At 45.8% G+C, this 19,128-nt stretch overlaps 1 protein-coding gene across 1 annotated transcript in view; it reads left to right on the top strand.

The window, feature by feature from the left end:
• Nucleotides 1-18,466, top strand: part of CASP10 (caspase 10) — a 29,767-nt gene extending 11,301 nt beyond the window's left edge. Inside the window, exons 5-8 of the mRNA XM_059168431.1 lie at nucleotides 3,235-3,347; nucleotides 11,417-11,525; nucleotides 13,690-14,182; nucleotides 18,179-18,466. Coding sequence (XP_059024414.1) covers nucleotides 3,235-3,347; nucleotides 11,417-11,525; nucleotides 13,690-14,182; nucleotides 18,179-18,326 — 863 coding nt within the window. The 3' untranslated portion in view covers nucleotides 18,327-18,466. The remainder of the gene's footprint in view (nucleotides 1-3,234; nucleotides 3,348-11,416; nucleotides 11,526-13,689; nucleotides 14,183-18,178) is intronic.
• Nucleotides 18,467-19,128: the final 662 nt, after the last annotated feature.

The following is a 19,128-nucleotide window of genomic DNA, read 5'->3' as shown; positions in this document are numbered from 1 at the left end:
CTGGAGCTTATATTCTAGCGAAGAGAAGTAGTTTTAGATAAATGTCTTTTCCTCATTCTTACATGGGGGTGAGAGTATAGAAAATCGTTTTGAATGAAATAACAGAAAAGAATAATGCAGGATAGCACAGGGTTTAAGAATGAGGTCTGTGGAGTTAGATTACCAGGACTCCGCTTATTAATGGCTTAGTGGATGGCTTCTTAACCTTTCACATTCCCCATCTGTAAAGTGGGGATAATAACAGTACCTACCTCTTGGGTGTTTCAAGGATCAAATGAAGTAATTCCTATAAAATGCATGCTTGGCCTAGAATAAAACATGTTGCTATGAATATGTTTGTCAGAAAGTCATTAAAAACTTTCATAGTCTCAGAATTACTATCAGAGAAGAAGAATTTTTTTCCCTTGGTTTTTGTTTTTGTTTTTTTTCCTAAACTTGCCCTGTAAAGGTAGTATCGCTAAAGGTGATAGCAGAAGGTGGAAATCAAACCTGGTTGCCTTACTGTGTATCAATATGCTAAGTGTTTGTGCTCTCCCAAGTCCTATTTCTCCACTGTTAAACAAGAGCTACAAATAAAACTGCATGAGTATAGGGGGCGCCTCGGTGGTTCAGTCAGTTAAGCATCTACCTTCGGTTCAGGTCATGATCTCTGGGTCCTGGGATCGAACCCCGCATTGGGCTCCCTGCCCAGCCAGGGGCCTGCTTCTCTCTCTCCCTCTGCTGCTCCCCCTGCTTGTTCTCTCTCTCTCTCTGTTAAATAAATAAAATCTTTAAAAATTGCATGAGTATATTCATGAAGCTTTTATACCACACCCATATTTTTTTTTTTAAAGATTTTTATTTATTTATTTGATAGACAGAGAGAGATCACAAGTAGGCAGAGAGGCAGGCAGAGCCCGCTGAGCAGAGAGCCCGATGTGGGGCTCGATCCCAGGATCCCGAGATCATGACCTGAGCCGAAGGCAGAGGCTTAAACCACTGAGCCACCCAGGCGCCCCTACCACACCCATATTTTAATTCAGTGAGTCAGTCTGCTGTGCAAATGTCCTTGCTTAAAAAGGAAACTACCTGAAAGGAACTCCTCTCTAAGAATTCTATAAATAGGGTTTCCTGCTGAGAAGCCCGCCTCTCCCACTCCCCCTACTTGTGCGCGCGCACTCTCTCTCTCACTCCATCAAATAAATAAAAAATAAAATCTTAAAAAAAATTAATTCTATAAATGCAAAATGAGTTGAGGAACAAAATACCCTGTTGTTAAATTGATAAAAATCTCAAAAAATAACCCAAGCAATGAATAAATGCGTAATTTAAGTAAGAGTTGGAAGAATAAAAATGATTCTTCTAACCAGAGTTATCAAGTGAGAAGTAAAAAAACGGGGAGTTGATGGTAAAAGTACATTTAGAATCCTCACTGAATACTAAATGCAGAGGTTTTTTTTTTTTTTTTCTGATCACTTTGCCATTTTTGTGCAGTTAGTATCCCCCACAAAATACACAACACAAGTGGGCAGGTGATTTTGGATCCGTGAACTCAGGAGGAGGCACTCTAGTGTTCGTGTAGTAAATGCCTCAGTGGGTCTTGAGACCTGAGCTTTATATCAGAAGAATTCGGATTTTGATTTTTCTTTTCTACAACCTGCCTGTTGTGTGATCTCTTTTGGGTGTCGAAAGAAAACAAACAAACAAACTTGTTATTCTTTTTTCCACTTTTCATCTTTCTTTCTTTCTACGAAAAAATTTGTTTTCCTCTGCTACTATTTACACCAACACTTCCGGAACACTTCTGACATAGATGGCTAGGATTTTTCCATACCAAGCCAATTCTCTAAGTCTGGGCGGACACCAGCTGGGCGTCCTGTGATTTAATCCAATTCTGACACTAACCAGAGTTAGCACAGACCTTAACTAAATTAGGTTAAGGGCTCAGTGCCCTAAGGCTGCATCCCCCCGACTTCAGACAGTCGCAAGTTAGTGTCCCCAGAACATCCATGGCTTCTGTCTGATTTGTCTACAAACTGAGGGTTCCCATGACCCCCTGCTCAGGATCAGTCATTTGCTAGAACAGCTCACAGAACTCAGGAAAACTGTATATTTACGGAATTAATTTTTTTTAAAGATTTTATTTATTTGTTTGACAGAGATCACAAGTAGGCAGAGAGGCAGGCAGAGAGAGAGGGGGAAGCAGGCTGTCCTCTGAGCAGAGAGCCCGATACGGGACTCGATCCCAGGACCCTGAGATCATGACCTGAACCGAAGGCAGAGGCTTAACCCACTGAGCCACCCAGGTGCCCCATAAATTATTTATTATTACAAAGATTGGATTCAGCAACAGCCAGATGTAAGAAATGCATAGGGCAAGGTGTGAGAGAAGGAGCATAAAGCTTCCAGGCCGGCTCCAGCTTTCCCTCCTGGTGTCTCCACATACTCCCCAATCTGGAAGCTCTCCAAGCCCCTTCAGGTAGGGGTTCTTACACGGAGGCCTCATGCAGAGGCACGACTGATTAAATCATTGGCCATTATGATTAATTCAGCCTCAGCCCTGCTTGCCTTCCCTGAGGTCTGAGTGTGGGGTCGAAAGTTCCAACTCCCTGACCCCTGTTCATTCCTCTGGCACCCCGCCTGTCCCCCTCCAGAGGCTACGCAGGAGCCCCAGTCATCTCCTTAGCCTCTTATTAGCAAGAGACACTTAGCACTTCAGAGATTCCAAGAGTTCTAAGAGCTCTGTGCCAGGAAAAAGAGGCCAGAGATCAAACATATGTTTATTACTATATCCTAGATATCAAGTAATATTTCAGTATTGACTTTAGTATAGTCCTAAGAGCTTGGCCTTAATTCTTCCATTGAGGATGAAGGACTAAAGAACTGAAAAGATTGGGGCGCCTGGGTGGCTCAGTGGGTTAAAGCCTCTGCCTTAGCTCGGGCCATGATCCCTGGGTCCTGGGATCGAGCCCCATATTGGGATCTCCGCTCAGCAGGGAGCCTGCTTCCTTCTCTCTCTCTGCCTGCCTCTCTGCCTACTTGTGATCTCCTGTCAAATAAATAAATAAAATAAAACATACAATACATAAATAAAATAAAATAAAAATAAAAAATAAAAATAATGTATCATAATTACAATAAGATTAAATTAAATCTTCAGGTCCCTATAAAATAATTTCTGTTGCTGCTTGGTTATTTGGATTGCTCCTAGTCAGGTGTTGAATTTTGTCTTACTATCTGTGGTTCTGTTTGCAGCCTCCCGGGCTCCTCCCACACGTGTGGGAGACAAGGAACTTGTGTCATTGCCCCAAGGAGAGGAAGAAACGTTCCCCTGTTATAACATGGAACCGTTGTCAGAAGCCTTACCGGTAGGTTCATTGGTGTCTGGTCAACGCAAATGACCAACTCTTCTCTCCACCCTCCACACCCCTCCCCCCCCCACAAAAAAGGGAGAGAGACAGACCCTGATGTGTACTATTTGGTGTAAATGTTCCCACCACGGCTGATTCCATGTTACTCACATGACATCAATTCGATGCCAGAATTTCTGAAAATCTGACAATGGCTTTGGCTAGCTGGTTTGAATGGACTCTGGGACACCACCAGATTGTTGTGAAATGGTTCTGTTCTTATCTGTGCCACTCGATCAAGGCCAGTGTCCTGAACTTATAGCCTGTGTGATCCCTGCTCGGTCCATGCTTTTTTAATAATCAGCGGTCACGGTTTTAAAATTCTTAATAATGTTTGAATAAGGGGCCTCACATTTTATCTTGCACAGAGCTCCACAAATTAACGTAGTCTGTCCTTTCCAGAGGACAAGATTCGGGTTCCTGTAGTGCCCGGCAGTAGAAGGGTGAGTACAGGGGAAACAAGGCAAGATTTGCAGTCTGTTTCCTAACAACGTGATCACGATCCTTGAGAGACACATATGACGGTCTCTCCTGGGATTTACATTTCTTCTCAGCAGTTTTGGGCAGTTTTCTTTTGCTAACATCAATTAGCCTCAAGGAAATTATCTTGGCCTTCGAATTTTTTTGTTGTTTTTAATTGTGGTAAAAGACAACATAAAATTTACCATCGTCATTGTTTTTAAATGTACAATTCAATACTGTTAAGTACATTTATGTTGTCGTATGACCAATATCCAGAACTCTGTCTCGCAAAATTGAACCGCTCTCTCTATTAAACAATAACTCCCCATCCCCGCCCCCCACCAGCCCCTGGGGAACAGCCTTCAACTTTTTATCTCTCTAAATTTGGCTACTCTGTTTACCTCGTCGGAGTGAATTCATACAGTATTTGTCTTCTTGTGATTGGCGTATTTCACTTCCTATAACGTCCTCATTATAGTTCATCCTTGTCAGAATTTTCTTCCTTTTTAAGGCGGACTCATATTTCATGGTGTGTCTGTGCTGTGTTTTGTTCTTCCCTTCATCCTTCGCTGAACACGTGGGTTGCTTCCATCTTTTGGCTCTTGTGAATAATGCTGCTGTGGACATGCGCGTGCACATATTTCTTCGAGATCGTGCTCTCTGTTCTCGTGTGTACATACCTAGAAGTGGAATTGCTGGATCATATGGTAATTCTCTATGTCATTTTTTTAAAAAAGATTTTATATGTTTATTTGCCAGAGAGAGAGAGACAGTGAGAGAGGGAACACAAGCAGGGGAAGCTGGAGAGGGAGAAGCAGGCTTCCTGCCGAGCAGGGAGCCCGATGTGGGGCTGGATCCCAGGACCCCCCGGATCATGACCTGAGCTGGAGGCAGACGCCTAATGAGGAAGCCACCCTGGGGCCCCTCTATTTGAGTTTTTGAGGAACCGCCATACCGTTTCTCACAGCAGCAGCATTTTTTCCCATTTCTGCCAGTAATGCATAAGAATTCCAGTTGCTCCACATCCTTGCCAACACGTGCTCTTCTTCTTTTAATGGTCGCCATCCTCGTGGGTGTGAGATGGTATCTCACGGTGGTTTTCATTTGCATTTCCTTAATGATTAGTGATGTTGAGCGGCTTTACGTGTGCTTGGTGACCATTTGTATTATCTTTCTTGGAGAAATGTGTGTTCAAGCCCTTCGCCAATTTTTTAATTGGGTGGTTTGTGGAAGTTTTCTTTTTTATTCTTTTTTTTTTTATGATTTTATTTATTTATTTGACAGACAAGAGATCACAAGTAGGCAGAGAGGCAGGCAGAGAGAGAGGAGGAAGCAGGCTCCCTGCTAAGCAGAGAGCCTGATGTGGGGCTCGATCTCAGGACCCTGGGATCATGACCTGAGCTGAAGGCAGAGGCTTAACCCACTGAGCCACCTAGGTGCCCCTTTTTTATTCTTTAAAAAATTCTTTGATAGCCTCTTTATGTCTTCCATGATTTCATATTTTTACATTGACCATTTTTAACCTTTAAATTTGGAAATAATTTCAATCATATGGAAACGTTGAAAGAATGTGACTAAGGACACTATGTGTACAGTTTTACCAGATTTGCCTACCTGTTGTTGACTTTTACCCTATGTGCCTTAACCTTTGTGTGCTTTCTCTTTCTCTGTCATCTATTTATGTAAACACATAATTTTTTTTCCAAACTTTTTGAGTAACTTGCCCACATCATGGCTTTTTACTGCTGAATACTTTCTGGCATTATATCCTAAGAATAAGGATATTTTTGTACAAAACTGTAGTATAGTTCTTGATGCCAGGAAGGTTTACTTAATACAATATTTTCATCACATTCAGGTGCCATGTTCCAATTTTGTCTGTTATCCAGTAATATCCTTTGTAGCTTTTTCCCCCTCTAGTATGTAATTCATCTGGGATCATTATGGTATTATCATGTCTCTGTAGTCTTAAACATTTCTACAATTTTTCTTTATGACATTAACATTTTTGAAGAATACAGTCACCCCCACTACCATCTTTTATTTTAAAAAAATGGAATTTTCCTCATTTTTGGTGTGTGGTTTGCCCATGATTTGTTTCAAGCTATATATTCTCCCCAGGATATTACCTAAATGATGCACCCATCTCATCTGGAGGCAGTGGTGTCCATCTGACCCCCCTCCCCCATTTTGATTATTTGGTCAAGAAGTTGTCTGATTTCTTCTGTGTACAGTTAGTTTTTTATAGCTACTAATTTTCCCTTGCAACTAATAAGCAAGTGGTGGGGAGACATTTTGAGACCATACAAATATCCCACTCAGCATTAGGAATTTCTGCTAGATTGGGGCGCCTGGGTGGCTCAGTGGGTTAAGCCTCTGCCTTCAGCTGGGGTCATGATCTCAGGGTCCTGGGATCGAGCCCCGCATCAGACTCTCTGCTCAGTGGGGAGCCTGCTTCCACCCCTGCTTGCCTTTCTGCCTTCTTGTGATCTCTGTCAAATAAATAAAATCTTTAAAAAAAAAAAAAAAAGGATTTCTGCTAGATTGAGTATCCATTGGTGGTTCTGGTGTGAGTCAATATTTACCTTGGTGGTTGCAAAGCAATGATTTTCAAATTCCAGTATTTTCTCCACTTTATAAGAGCTCTCCTTTCTCCCCCAGAAGTTTTTATTCTGCTCATGAAATTTAATCCTTCTTCCCACCTATTTTTTCAACTAGTTTTGTGTATGCTCAGATACTTATGTGAGTGTAGAAAACACACACATGCATGCACGCACAGGACTTTGCTGTTTGCCTTAGAGATTCAGTCGTTTGTAAGGGTGTGGCTCAACCTTGGTATCTAAAATGCAGCTGTTTTGCTGACCTTGGACTCTGGCGTCAGCATGATGAAGGGAGCTAGCCCACGTTGGAGCTGGGAGTGTTGGAGGTGCTGGGAGAGGCAGCACCTCACATTACAGACCTTTTCCTAGACTCTCGGGGTTGAAAGGTGTCTTAAAAATTATCTAGGCATTCCTGCCCCTGGATAAAATGGAACTTGGTGACTCATACCAAGTTTCACTTGCACCTGGCCGGTTTTCTTATGTAAAAGAGCACTGCCAACCATTGCATTTAATGAGGGCATCACATCCCCTAATCGATGAATTTAACGTTAAAAACCAAATCAGTATATTTCAATAACATCCCCCAATTAATGACTTGAACATTAAAAAACCAAATCACTATTTTTTTTTAAAGATTTTATTTATTTATTTGACACAGAGAGATCACAAGTAGGCAGAGAGAGAGGAAGGGAAGCAGGCCCCCTGCTGAGCAGAGAGCCCGATGCGGGACTTGATCCCAGGACCCTGAGATCATGACCTGAGTCGAAGGCAGTGGCTTAACCCACTGAGCCACCCAGGCGCCCCCAAATCACTATTTTTGCATGTGGCATAAGATCTTCTTGGGGAGGCACATCTCTCTGTTGAGACCTAACAACAGCTTCCTTTTAAGGCTTTATTGGACCCTTATTATTTGTAAACAGTGGAAAGAAGCGTGAATGTGGCCAGGCCACAGGTCACACCTTCCTCTCTGACACAGAGATTTGGGGGTGTCAGCAGAAGGGGTGACATTGTCAGAGAAATTAGCCAGGCAGACCTTAAAGCTTGTCTCTCGTCCCTGTTCTGGCTGATTTTATGAGCACAAGGCAGGAGACAAATCCAGAAAACCTGGTACAGAAACTGGGGCGGCATCTGTGTTGCCCCAAATCCCAGAAAGTCCATTCAGGGCTTTCACAACCAAGTGGGCAAGGCCAGTAAGCAGCCTGTTTGGCCCCGGATGTGGTCGAGAGAAACTCTCGCATTTTTCAGGAAGGAAAACGCAGATTGGAGAAAGAATGGCCGGACGTGTTTTGGAAAGTGAAACTGAGTTTTTTTGCAGTTTTGTTCCTCAGAGTCAGGGGATTCTGGTATTGTGCAGTCTGGGAGGGAGGCGTGCAGCTCTCCGGTCTGGCTTGAAGCTAAATTCCCCTCTTGCAGCCAAAAGCCCGGAGGGCTCCAGGAGGGAGGCAGCCCGAGAGACTTGGGGGTGACTTGCCGGTCACCTCAGACAGTCTCCTAGGGCTGCCCACCACACGGCCAGTGACAGCGTTGGCCCCTCCCCAGAGCACCTCTGGGGTTTCTGTTGCAGGCTGAGGGCAAGGGGCTTGGGGTGGAGTGGGTGGGGAAGATCACACACCAACGGTGAGGGCCCTCAGTGTGTTTCCATTTTGTATCTAATGATTGATTTTTTTTTTTTAAAGATTTTATTTATTTATTTGACAGAGAGATTACAAGTAGGTAGAGAGGCAGGCGGTGGGGGGTGGGAAGCAGGTTCCTTGCTGAGCAGAGAGACTGATGCAGGGCTCGATCCTCAGGGGACCCTGAGATCATGACCCAGCCGAAGGCAAAGGCTTAACTCACTGAGCCAGATCGAGAATATGACATAGGACTTAGGGCAGAACTGTCAGGAGCCTAAACTCATAGGAGGCTACATTCTATTCCTGCCCCCCTTCCCCTCCCCAAGATTGCCTTTTGTTTTTTTAAGTTATCTTACTGTTACTTCTGAAAAAAAACAAAAACAAAAACAAAACAAAACAAAACAAAACAAAACCAACCATGTCTCCCCTTCCTTAGCCCATGAAAATACTATTCCTTGCTTCACTTTCTTCACATGATAGTCTCTCGTGGATAAGTGTGCAGTGTCTTCTCCATCCTGCTCCACTGTGCGGATGGACCACAGCTCTCTCCTGCACTTTCTACTGCTGGACATTCGGCTTCTCTCTAGTCTTTAGTTGTTCCAAATACTGCAGTGAATAATTATCCTTGTGCATGTGCCGTAAATCGTATTTTGGGCACCGTGTCTTTGTGAACCCCCTCCTTTGAAAGCAAGAGCATCGACTCTCTTTTTGTCACCCGCTGCTGACCTTTTCTGGGGCTGGGGATAAGGTATCCTTCCTTCTCTGCATCGAGTCCGGCTTTGAGGCCTTCGTCCTAGCTGTAGATTTCCTGCGTCTCATTCATTTCCTGTTTTCCTGAACAGAAGGGTTCCCGGCAAGATCAGCCTTCAAAGAGTAATGGTAGGTGTTTCTAATACACTTCACGAAAGTTGGATCAGAATGGCAGGAATAGAAACATCCGATATATACCAAGCAATGTGAGGTGACTTGGGAGAGAGTTAACAAATGAGTCGAGGAATCATTTCTTAAGTCAATTCAGGCTTTTCTGCGGAGGATGGGGTGGGGGCAGGGTGGTTTTGGGTCTGAGACCTTGCGCAATAACATCTGGGGAATGCAGGCGATTGCTCTCCGTCCACCCCTCACAATGAACTCACCCTCTGGAATGAGGGATGGAAAACCCTACTAGGGCTGAGACCCACAGGCCCGCATGACAGAGCAGGATGCTGACTCTGTGGAAACATCTGGCATGTGGCTCCAGATGCTGCTTTGTGTTTTTCAGAGGGAGAGAGGTCCTTGGTGTCTTTAGTGCCTTGAATCCTTGCCCCAAAACCATGATCTCAGGGAAGATATTCCAGAATCGGCTACAGGGATGAATGGCTTATGAACAGGTTTTTGGTGTAGTCTCTCTGTGATATGTACTGATGATCAGAGGCAATTTTTTATTTTGTTTTATTTTATTTTTTCTGGAAATGTAAACTTCAGAGTCCAAACCCTTGGCTTTCCTAGGAATCTCTGCTTTCTGCCTAAGCAGGAGATTGCATGGTACAGTCTCGATGGGAGTTACCATTACTGAGAACTTGTCATGTGCCAGCCCTGATCTAAGAACTTTCTAGGGCTTACCTCATTGAATCCTTTAGTCACCTGGAGACAGGTCCCATGGTGATTATCGCTTAATGATGAGGAAGTGGAGACTCAAGAGTTCTAGTACTTTCCTCAAAGGTCCTACAACTGGAAAGGACTGAAGCTGGGGTCTGAACCCAGCAGTCTGACTCCAAGGTCCCCCCTCCGAAGACTCAGCTCTCCCTCTGTCTAGCTCCAGGAGGTCAGACAATGGCATCCCTTCTCTGAAAAGTGAAAGTTTCTTTCAGTTTTGCAATTCTGTGGTTTGGAAATTGGGATATCCCTGGAGCATTACCTTCTCCTAATGTGAGGAGGAGTTCATAGGTGCTCTGTACAAGCACAGGTTGGCTCCCTTCTGGTGTGTTCTATGGTCCGGGGAAACTGAATTCATGCAGCCTGAGCTGTGCACCGAGGACTGACCCTCAACTGTAGTTAATAATTAACCCTGGCCCCAGAGGACGGGGCAGAGCTTGCTGGATTCTACTCAAAACTTGCAGGGTGTGGGAGAAAAAAAGCTTCAAGTTTCATTTTCCTGTCCTGTCATGTGACAACCCGTCACTGGCCTCATCTCTTGGGCAGATTCTTATTTAGAGGAACCAAGGAGGTTCCAGGAACACTTCAAAACAGTGCAATGCTTAGCCAGTGCCCAAGATGTGACTCTGTTAATCCCTGGGCTGTGGACTGATTTTCGAGCTGCCCAGACTGGGTCTCTGCACTTCCCTTGCCTCCCCTCTTTCTGAACTTCTTGGTGTTCGAGCAGCTTCTCGGTATCCACGCTGTCGTCCACCCAAACTTTCGACTGGAAACACTTGAGTGGATTCATGGGATCTCGACTCCCAGCCCATCCTCTGTCAGGAAACCTAAATGTTTGGGGACAGATATTTGAAGAGTCTGAGAACTTCCCTTTCCAGGCGACAGAGCAACCTGGTCTCCACGGAGATGTTGGGAGCATCTGCCAGTGCTCTCCCTTCTGAAACAGAGGTTTTAGAGGGTTTCTTCGGGTCTTCTCTACCCGAGGGTCCATCCCTTAATGACTCTGAGGGCTCAGGGCTGTGCCCGTCACTGTTCTTCCTGTCTTTGTGAGTTCACCTTTGGCCGCGGAGGCAGTGCTGTCACCATCACAGCCCCATAGAGCCTTTGAATTACTTCCGGGTGGAATTTTCTTTTCTGTCGACTGAAGCTGATTCTTTTCTGCTTGGATCAGAGACATGCCATGTTTTTAGGAGATCATGTTAGCGGCCCAGAGCCCCCCACCCCCCCGAAGCCCGCTCAGCTTATCTGTCGTCACAGGCTGTTAAGTGGACAGCCTTCGAACATCATGGCGTGTATTCCCAACTTCTCACTGTGATCTCTCCCTTTTCAGAGGAGTCAGACTACCCCAGGATCTTAGCAGCGGACAAGCGATAAGCATCTGATAGATTTGTTATCTCGTTAGATCCTTACTTACTCTTTCTTCACTTGGCTGATCCGGAAAGGAAGATGTCTTGCATAAGCTCTTGATTTGCCAAAGTTAAAACACATATTCTGTTATTTGACGTGCTAGTTGACAGTCTGGGGTCAAACCAAATGAAGTCTGAATTTTAATCAGTATCTGGCATTCTCCCTTAGACTTACGTGATTAATTCCAGGCCAGGATCAGAACCCTGGAGAATGCTCAGCCTTTGGTACTGATAGTTGGCTTGGCTGGTTAGAAACATGGAACCCTTAAAATGCGGATTTCCTAATAAGCGGTTCTGTCTCTTCTTCTTTCAAGGAGACAGGTGTGTACAGGATGAATCGGAAACATAGAGGCCACTGTGTGGTTGTCAATAACCACACATTTACCTCAATGGACGACAGACCAGGGACTGATAAAGACGCTGGTAAGAACCTCTGGAACAGTTTATCAAATGCAAGTTGGGGATCTTACAATCACTTTTTTATTTTCACATTTTCATTCTGTACTTTTAATCTTCCATTTAAATGTAAGGGTGATATTATAAATATTGTAAATGTCTCTGGCCTCTTGTATGTCCCTGGTGCCATAGTTCACCTGGGCTGCACTAACGAAATACCATAAATGAGATGGCTTATAAACAATGAACACTTATTTCTAACAGTTCTGGAGGCTGGGAAGTCCAAGATCAAGGCTCTGACATTTTGATGCCCGGTGAGAGCCTGCTTCATAGATGGCAGTCTTTGTGCTGCAACCTCACTTGGCAAGAAGGGGTGAGAGAGCTTTCTGGAGTCTTCCTGTGGGCTCTACCTTCACAACCTCATCACCTCCCAAAGGCCCCGCTTCCTCATCCCCTAACCTTGGGGGTTAGGCTTTGAACCTATGAATTTTGGGGGACACAGACTTTTTGTAATTTAAATCTTAGGTAATTAACATACCGTGCAGTATTGGTTTCTGGAGTAGAATTTAGTGGTTCATCACTTACATACAACACCTGGTGCTCAGGGGCACCTGAGTGGCTCAGTTGGTTAAGCGACTGCCTTTGGCTCAGGTTGTGATCCCGGGGTCCCAGGACCGAGTCTCGAATCAGGCTCCCAGCTCAGTAGGGAGTCCGCTTCTCCCTCTGACCTTCTCCCCTCTCATGCTCTCTCACTCAAATAAATAAATGAATAAAATCTTTAAAAACAAAACCAAAAAAACCCCACCCAGTGCTCACCATAACAAATGCCCTCCCATCTCCCATCTCCCCATCCCCCGCCCACCTCCTTCCGCCAACCCTCAGTTTATTCTCTAGTGTTAAGAGTCTCCTATGGCTTGTTTCCCTCTCTCCTTTTTTTCTTTTCTCCCTTCCCTTATGTTCATCTGTTTTCTTTCTTAAATTCCACCTATGAGTGAGATCAAATGGTATTTATCTTTCTCTGACTGTCTTCACTTAGTATCATACCCTCTAGCTCCATCCGTGTTTTTGCAAATGGCAAGATTTCATTCTTTTTGATGGCTGAGTAATTTTCCATTGCGTGTATATATGGGCGCATGCGCGCACACCCCCCCCCCCCACATCTTTGTTATCCATTCTTCAGCTGATGGACATTTGGATTCTCTCTATAGTTTGGCTATAGTTGATAACGCTGCTATGAACATTGGGGTACATGTATCTCTTTGAATCTGTATTTTTGTCTCCTTTGGGTAAATACCCAGTAGTGCAATTGCTGGATCATAGGGTGGTCCTTATTTATTTATTTATTTATCTGAGAGAGCGAGAGCATGAGAGAGAGAGTAGGAGCAGGGGGAGGGGTAGAGAGAGAAGCAGACTCCCTGCTGAGCAGAGAATCCAATGTGGGACTCTGATTCCAGGACCCTGGGATCAAGACCTGAGCCGAAGACAGATGCTTAACCGACTGAGCCCCCCCAGGCGACCCAGGGTAGTTCTATTTCTAACATTTTGAGGGAGCTCCATGCTGTTCTGCAGAGTGGCTGCCCGGTTTGCGTCCCCACCAGCAGGGTAGGAGGGCTCCCCGTTCTCCGCATCCTTGCCAGCACGTCTTTTTCTTGTGTTTTAGCCATTTTGACAGGTGCGAGATCGTATCTCAGTGTGGTTTCAATTTCTATTTCCCTGATGCTGAGCGATGTTGAGCATCTTTAAATGGGCTACAAACATCTGGACCATAGCAGGGGTGTCACCAACCTGCTGAAAGACACAAGAGTCCCTGACCACGTAGGACTCCATGGCTGGGGGGAAAGCATGGTGTGTCTGCTGGAGAAAACCTTTTTGAGCCCTGGCTCCTCCACGAACCCCTTGGTGACTGTGGGAGAATCCCGGGCCTTGGCTTCCTTATCTGGGACATAGGGTGAAACCCGTGCTTCTGCTTACTCTCAGGACCATTGCAGTAGCCCCATGGGTACTATAAAGGGGCAGGTGGTAAGTTGTAAAATTTTACTCTTATGGAAACAAAAAACTCCAAGCTTCAGGCTCTTTGCTGTGCAGTTTTATAAAACTACCCACATTGTTTTGTCCCTTCGTTTTATTTCATTCCACTCGATTTCATTTCATCATTTCCCCTTTCTCTCCTCTTTTTTTCTTTTTTTAACAGAGCACTTGAAGCATGTGTTTGAGTGGCTTGGGTTCAGCGTATGTGTGTATGACAATGTGACCAAAGGACGTCTGGACGAGGTTCTGCAGGAATACAAGAGCCATCCAGGCCATGCTGACGGAGACTGCTTTGTGTTCTGTGTTCTGAGCCATGGGGAATACGGAGCTGTCTACTCTTCGGATGAGATCCTCGTTCCCATTCAGGAGATCACGTCTCACTTCACAGCCCAGAAATGTCCCAGTCTGGCTCATAAGCCCAAACTCTTTTTCATCCAGGCCTGCCAGGGGGAAGAGATACAACCTCCTGTATACATTGAAGCAGATGCTGTAAATCCTGAGCATGTGGCCCCTTCCCTTCAGAAGAGTATTCCCAATGAGGCAGACTTTCTTCTTGGCCTGGCCACTGTCCCTGGCTACAAGGCCCTTCGGCATATGGTGGACGGCAGCTGGTATATCCAGTCTCTGTGTCATCATCTGAAGAGCTTGGTCCCAAGGTGAGAGTTCGGAGTTGTTCCATCCACTTACCTCTTTATCTGTCCATTCGTCTGTCTATTCACACACCCACCCATGCAGCCATCCGTCTGTCCATCCATTGATCCACTCATCATCCATCATCCATTCATCCATCTGTCCATCCATTCATCCATGCGTCCATCCAAACATCTGTCCATCCAACAAACCTGGCTTGAGCACCAGCATATAACTGGAAAGGAAGATACAGAATTAAAAAAAAAAAAACCAAAAAATAAAAAATACAGTCCCTGCCCTCAAGTTGCTCACGGTCTAGAGGGATAGAAAGAATAAATGGGGGGAAGAGCCTTCCCTGTGGCCAATGCACATTCTAAAGCATAGGTGTTTTGTTTTGTTTTTTTTTTTTTTTTTTTTTTTTTTTTTTTTTTTTTTTTTTTTAAAGATTTTATTTATTTATTTGACAGAGAGAAATCACAAGTAGATGGAGAGGCAGGCAGAGAGAGAGAGGGAAGCAGGCTCTCTGCCGAGCAGAGAGCCCGATGCGGGACTCGATCCCAGGACTCTGAGATCATGACCTGAGCCGAAGGCAGCGGCTTAACCCACTGAGCCACCCAGGCGCCCTAAAGCATAGGTGTTACCGGGACACACAGAACTAGGACCTCACCCAGATTTGAAGGATCAGAGAAAGCTTCTAGAGATGACAGGTACCTAACTGGGATGAGAGGCATGCTGGGCAGAGGGAACAGTGTGAGTAAAAGCAGGAGGGTCTTTCATTTGTTCGTTTGTAAGTGACTCATCTCTACTGAGTGCCTCCGTGTTGCCTTCTGCATTATAATACCTTTGATCTGCCGCCACTCTGACAGCTTTCCTTCTGGGTCTGCCCCGTGTTTCCTACCTGCTACTCTGGAAATGGACCTTCACCGTGGTTTAGCACCTGGACCCTATTCTTTCTCTCTATAGTACTTGGCAGCTTAAGCTGTCCCTGGAAGCTGCTTTGTCGCAGCACGCCACACATCCCGGTCTCGTGTGGCCCTTGGAGCTCATACTCAGTATGCCTAGTCCTGCGTTGATCTGCTCGACCCTCCCCAGCAGCCTCCTGCTCCTGAATCTCTATTTCTAGGAACGGTCACCGTGCTCTTTTGGGAATTCGGAACTAGAAACTCAGAATTGGAATCTTTTTTTTCTTTAATATTTTATTTATTTATTTGACAGAGATCACAAGTAGGCAGAGAGGCAGGCAGAGAGAGAGGGGGAAGCAGGCTCCCCGCTGAGCAGAGAGCCCAATGTGGGGCTCGATCCCAGGACCCTGGGATCATGACCCGAGCCGAAGGCAGAGGCTTAACCCCCTGAGCCACCCAGGCGCCCCTCAGAATTGGAATCTTGACTCACCTTTAGTCTTTCTTTCTTCTTTGCTCTGCCCTCCATCCCCACCATAGTCACTGAAGACCAATGTCCTGTGACTTCAGGGACAGGGCAGTATTTATCAAGGTCTTACTATATGCCTACTCTACTGAGTACTGAGCTAGGAACTTGGGGTACGGTTATGAACGAGGGAGACAGACTTTCTTCATGGAGCTTACTGTCTGCTGAGAGGAACAGAGATAATGAAAACCTAAGTGAGGGAGGGGCCCCTGGGTGGCTCAGTGGGTAAAGCAACCGACTCTTGGTCTCAGCTCAGGTCGTGATTTCAGGGTCACGGGATGGAGCCCCGTGCTGGGCTCCGTGCTGAGTGGGGAGTCTGCTTCAGACTCTCTCTCCTTCTGCCCCTTCCTCTCTTTTCTCTCTCAAATAAATAAAAGAAAAATTCTTAAAAAAAAAAGGAAGGCAATGACTATTTAAATTAATAAGATAACTTCAGGAAGGGATATCTGCTGTGGAGAAAGCAGAGAAGATAAGATGGAGAATGGAGTAGCGAGCTTCTTGAGCAAGGCTGCTTTTTTTTTTTTAATTTTAAATTTTTTTTTATAAACATATAATATATTTTAATCCCCAGGGGTACAGGTCTGTGAATCGCCACTTCACAGCACTCACCACAGCACATACCCTCCCCAATGTCCATAATCCCACCCCCTTCTCCCAAACCCCCTCCCCCCAGCAACCCTCAGTTTGTTTTGTGAGATTAAGAGTCACTTATGGTTTGTCTCCCTCCCAATCCCATCTTGTTTCATTGATTCTTCTCCTACCCACTTAAGCCCCCATGTTGCATCACCACTTTCTCATATCAGGGAGATCATATGATAGTTGTCTTTCTCTGTTGAGCAAGGCTTCTTGGTAGAGGTGATCTTTTTTTTTTTTTTTAAGATTTTATTTATTGATTTGACAGAGATCACAATAATCACAGGCAGAGAGGCAGGAAGGGAAGCAGGCTCCCCGCTGAGCAGAGAGCCTGATGCGGGGCTCTATCCCAGGACCCTGGGATCATGACCTGAGCCGAAGGCAGAGGCTTTAACCCTCTGAGCCACCCAGGCGCCCCGGTAGAGGTGATCTTGTAAGTGAGACCGAGTGACAGGAAGGAGTCAGCCGCAGAACGAGTCAGGGAGGGGGGCCCAGCTGGTGGGAGACAGGATGTGAGGACTGAGAACAGGGCAGGGCCTGCATTCCCACCTGAAAGTAGCGATTGTGCGAGAAGTAGTAGTAATACTAATGACAGTAAAAAGGATGGTCAGTGGCGTATTGTGGCCAGGGTTCTATGTGCTGGAAATCACCTCGTTTCTTCTCATGCAGCACCTAAAATGGGTCCTGTCAGAGTCCGTAGTTTAGAGCTGGGAACACTGAGGCACGGGGAATGTAGCATGAGGTAAGCCGCCTTGCCTGCGGCCGCGCAGTCACCAAGGGATGGAGCCATGATTCACCCCTGAGCTCTATCTCCAGAGCCTGTGCTTTGCTTCCAGGGATACGAATGGCCCAGCCCTGGAACATTTTGGGAAACGCTAAATATCCTACAAGCCCAGGCTCAAAAGCCACCTCCTCTGCGGTGTCTCCTCCTCCCAGCAGGAAGTGGGCCTTTTCCTCTGAACTTGCAGTGGAACTTTTTAAAAAGATTTTATTTATTTATTTGTGTGTGTGTGTGGGGGGGGGGGCATGAACAGAGGGAGGGGCAGAGGGAGAAGGAGAGAGAAATCTAAGCAGACTCCCCACTGAGCAGGTAGCCCAATGGGGGACTCGATCCTGGGGCCCTGGGATCATGACCTGAGCCAAAGGCAGACGTTTAACCGACTGAGCCACCCAGGCCCCCCCAGAGAGGGCATTCTTAATAGTGGGGTCTCTCTCTATCACCCGCCTATCCATCCTTATGTCTGTCTGTTTATCTATCTATCTATCTATCTAACATCTATCTACGTATCATCTCTCTCTCTATATATATCCACCAGCTTGGAGGAGAAATGTGGAAAAATACATATAACTATATACAGACTTCGTCTGTGGACCAAGTGCCTTAAAATGTAGTGTGTGAGGCACCTGGCTGGCTCAATGAGAGGTACATGAGACTCTTGATCTCAAGGCCATGAGTTCAACCCCCTCATTGGGTGTAGATTGCTGAAGAAAAAGAGAGACAAGAAAAAAAAGGCGCCTGAGTGACTCGGTCGGTTAAACATCTGCCTTTGACTCAAGTCATGATCCCAGGGTCCTGGGATCGAGCCCCACGTTGGGCTCCATACTCAGCAGAGAGCCTGCTTCTCCCTCTCCCTCTGCCTGTCGCTCCCCTGCGTGTGCTCTCTCTCTCTCTTTCTCCCTCTCCTTGCTTTCTCTCATAAATAAATAAAATCTTAAAGTATGAAAATGCAAGATGTGACTGTGATAGTGTTCTTAAATACTAAATGTAGAGCTGAAAACGTCATATAATTTAGCATTTCTTTTTTCAACTTTGAAATAGGCATTGCTTTATATGTGGCAGGATGCCGGTTAGAATCTTGCCCTGTTAAGCTAGGAAGAAGCCCCATGCTTTAGGGTTCTTTCTAGGACCTTCCTAGGATGTGATTTCTCCTGATTGCAAATATTTTTTCCTTATCTGCCTGCAGAAATGAAGATATCTTGTCCATCCTCACCGTTGTCAACCGTGATGTGAGTCAAAAAGCAGACAGTAAAGGAAAATGGAAACAGATGCCCCAACCGGCCTTCACCCTACGGAAGAAGCTAGTATTCCCTGTGCCCCCGGAAAGACTTTAGTAAGAGAGAGTTCCCATTGGCTCTTCGACTTGAAAGGAAGCTTGGGTCAGCCATTCCAGCCTCCTGCCCCTCACAGGAATCTGTGACAGACGGTGAGCTGACCTCTGTCTGTCATTCTAATAACTGGAAATACCCTATTTTCTGACGCGGCAAATTCTTTCTTTTCTTTTTTCTTTTTGACAAGCCGGAATGTTAGAACACTTTCTTTCTTGAAGCTTCGTATGGTAGTCTTGGGTTTAGTTGTGTGCCCTGAGAGAAGGCAGCTCGGCCTTGGTTTGTGCATCCGTGAGGGAAAAGGTGGAACCAGGTACATTTTAAGATTCCTTTGAGCTCCAAGAACCACTGTCCTTAGCCTTAGCTGAGCTCGGTAACTATGTACGTGACCCCCCCCCCCCCTTGTTATCCCCATGCGTCCCCTCTACATGGCCTTGTTTTGGACCCTGGATTATGGTAGAGAGCACGCACGGCTCTCCCCTTCCTAAGGCTCCTCTCCCGCACACCTGCCCAGGTGGAAATTTGGCCTGTACGATGCCCGTTTCCTGCTTTAGTGTAAGGAAGGTGTTCCTGCACGAGCTGTTGCCCTCGGCGTGGGTACAGGTTCGGCTCCACAGTGCTGACCGCCTGAATGAAGAGACACACACTCGACCACTCTGGGAGCAGAGACTCTACAGCGTGAGGTTAATCCCATGTTGGGCAGAATGTCTCGGATGCCAATGACAGAACCTTCACGTCAAACCTTCACGTCAAACCCCTAAAGCAAAGAAGGGGATGGGTTCGTCTCATTCGTCAAAAAACACACAGA

This window comes from Mustela lutreola, chromosome 3 (assembly GCF_030435805.1).
Source record: "Mustela lutreola isolate mMusLut2 chromosome 3, mMusLut2.pri, whole genome shotgun sequence".
Taxonomy (NCBI): domain Eukaryota; kingdom Metazoa; phylum Chordata; class Mammalia; order Carnivora; family Mustelidae; genus Mustela; species Mustela lutreola.
The sequence above is the reverse complement of the archived record's forward strand: the minus strand, read 5'-3'. Positions and strand labels throughout refer to the sequence as shown.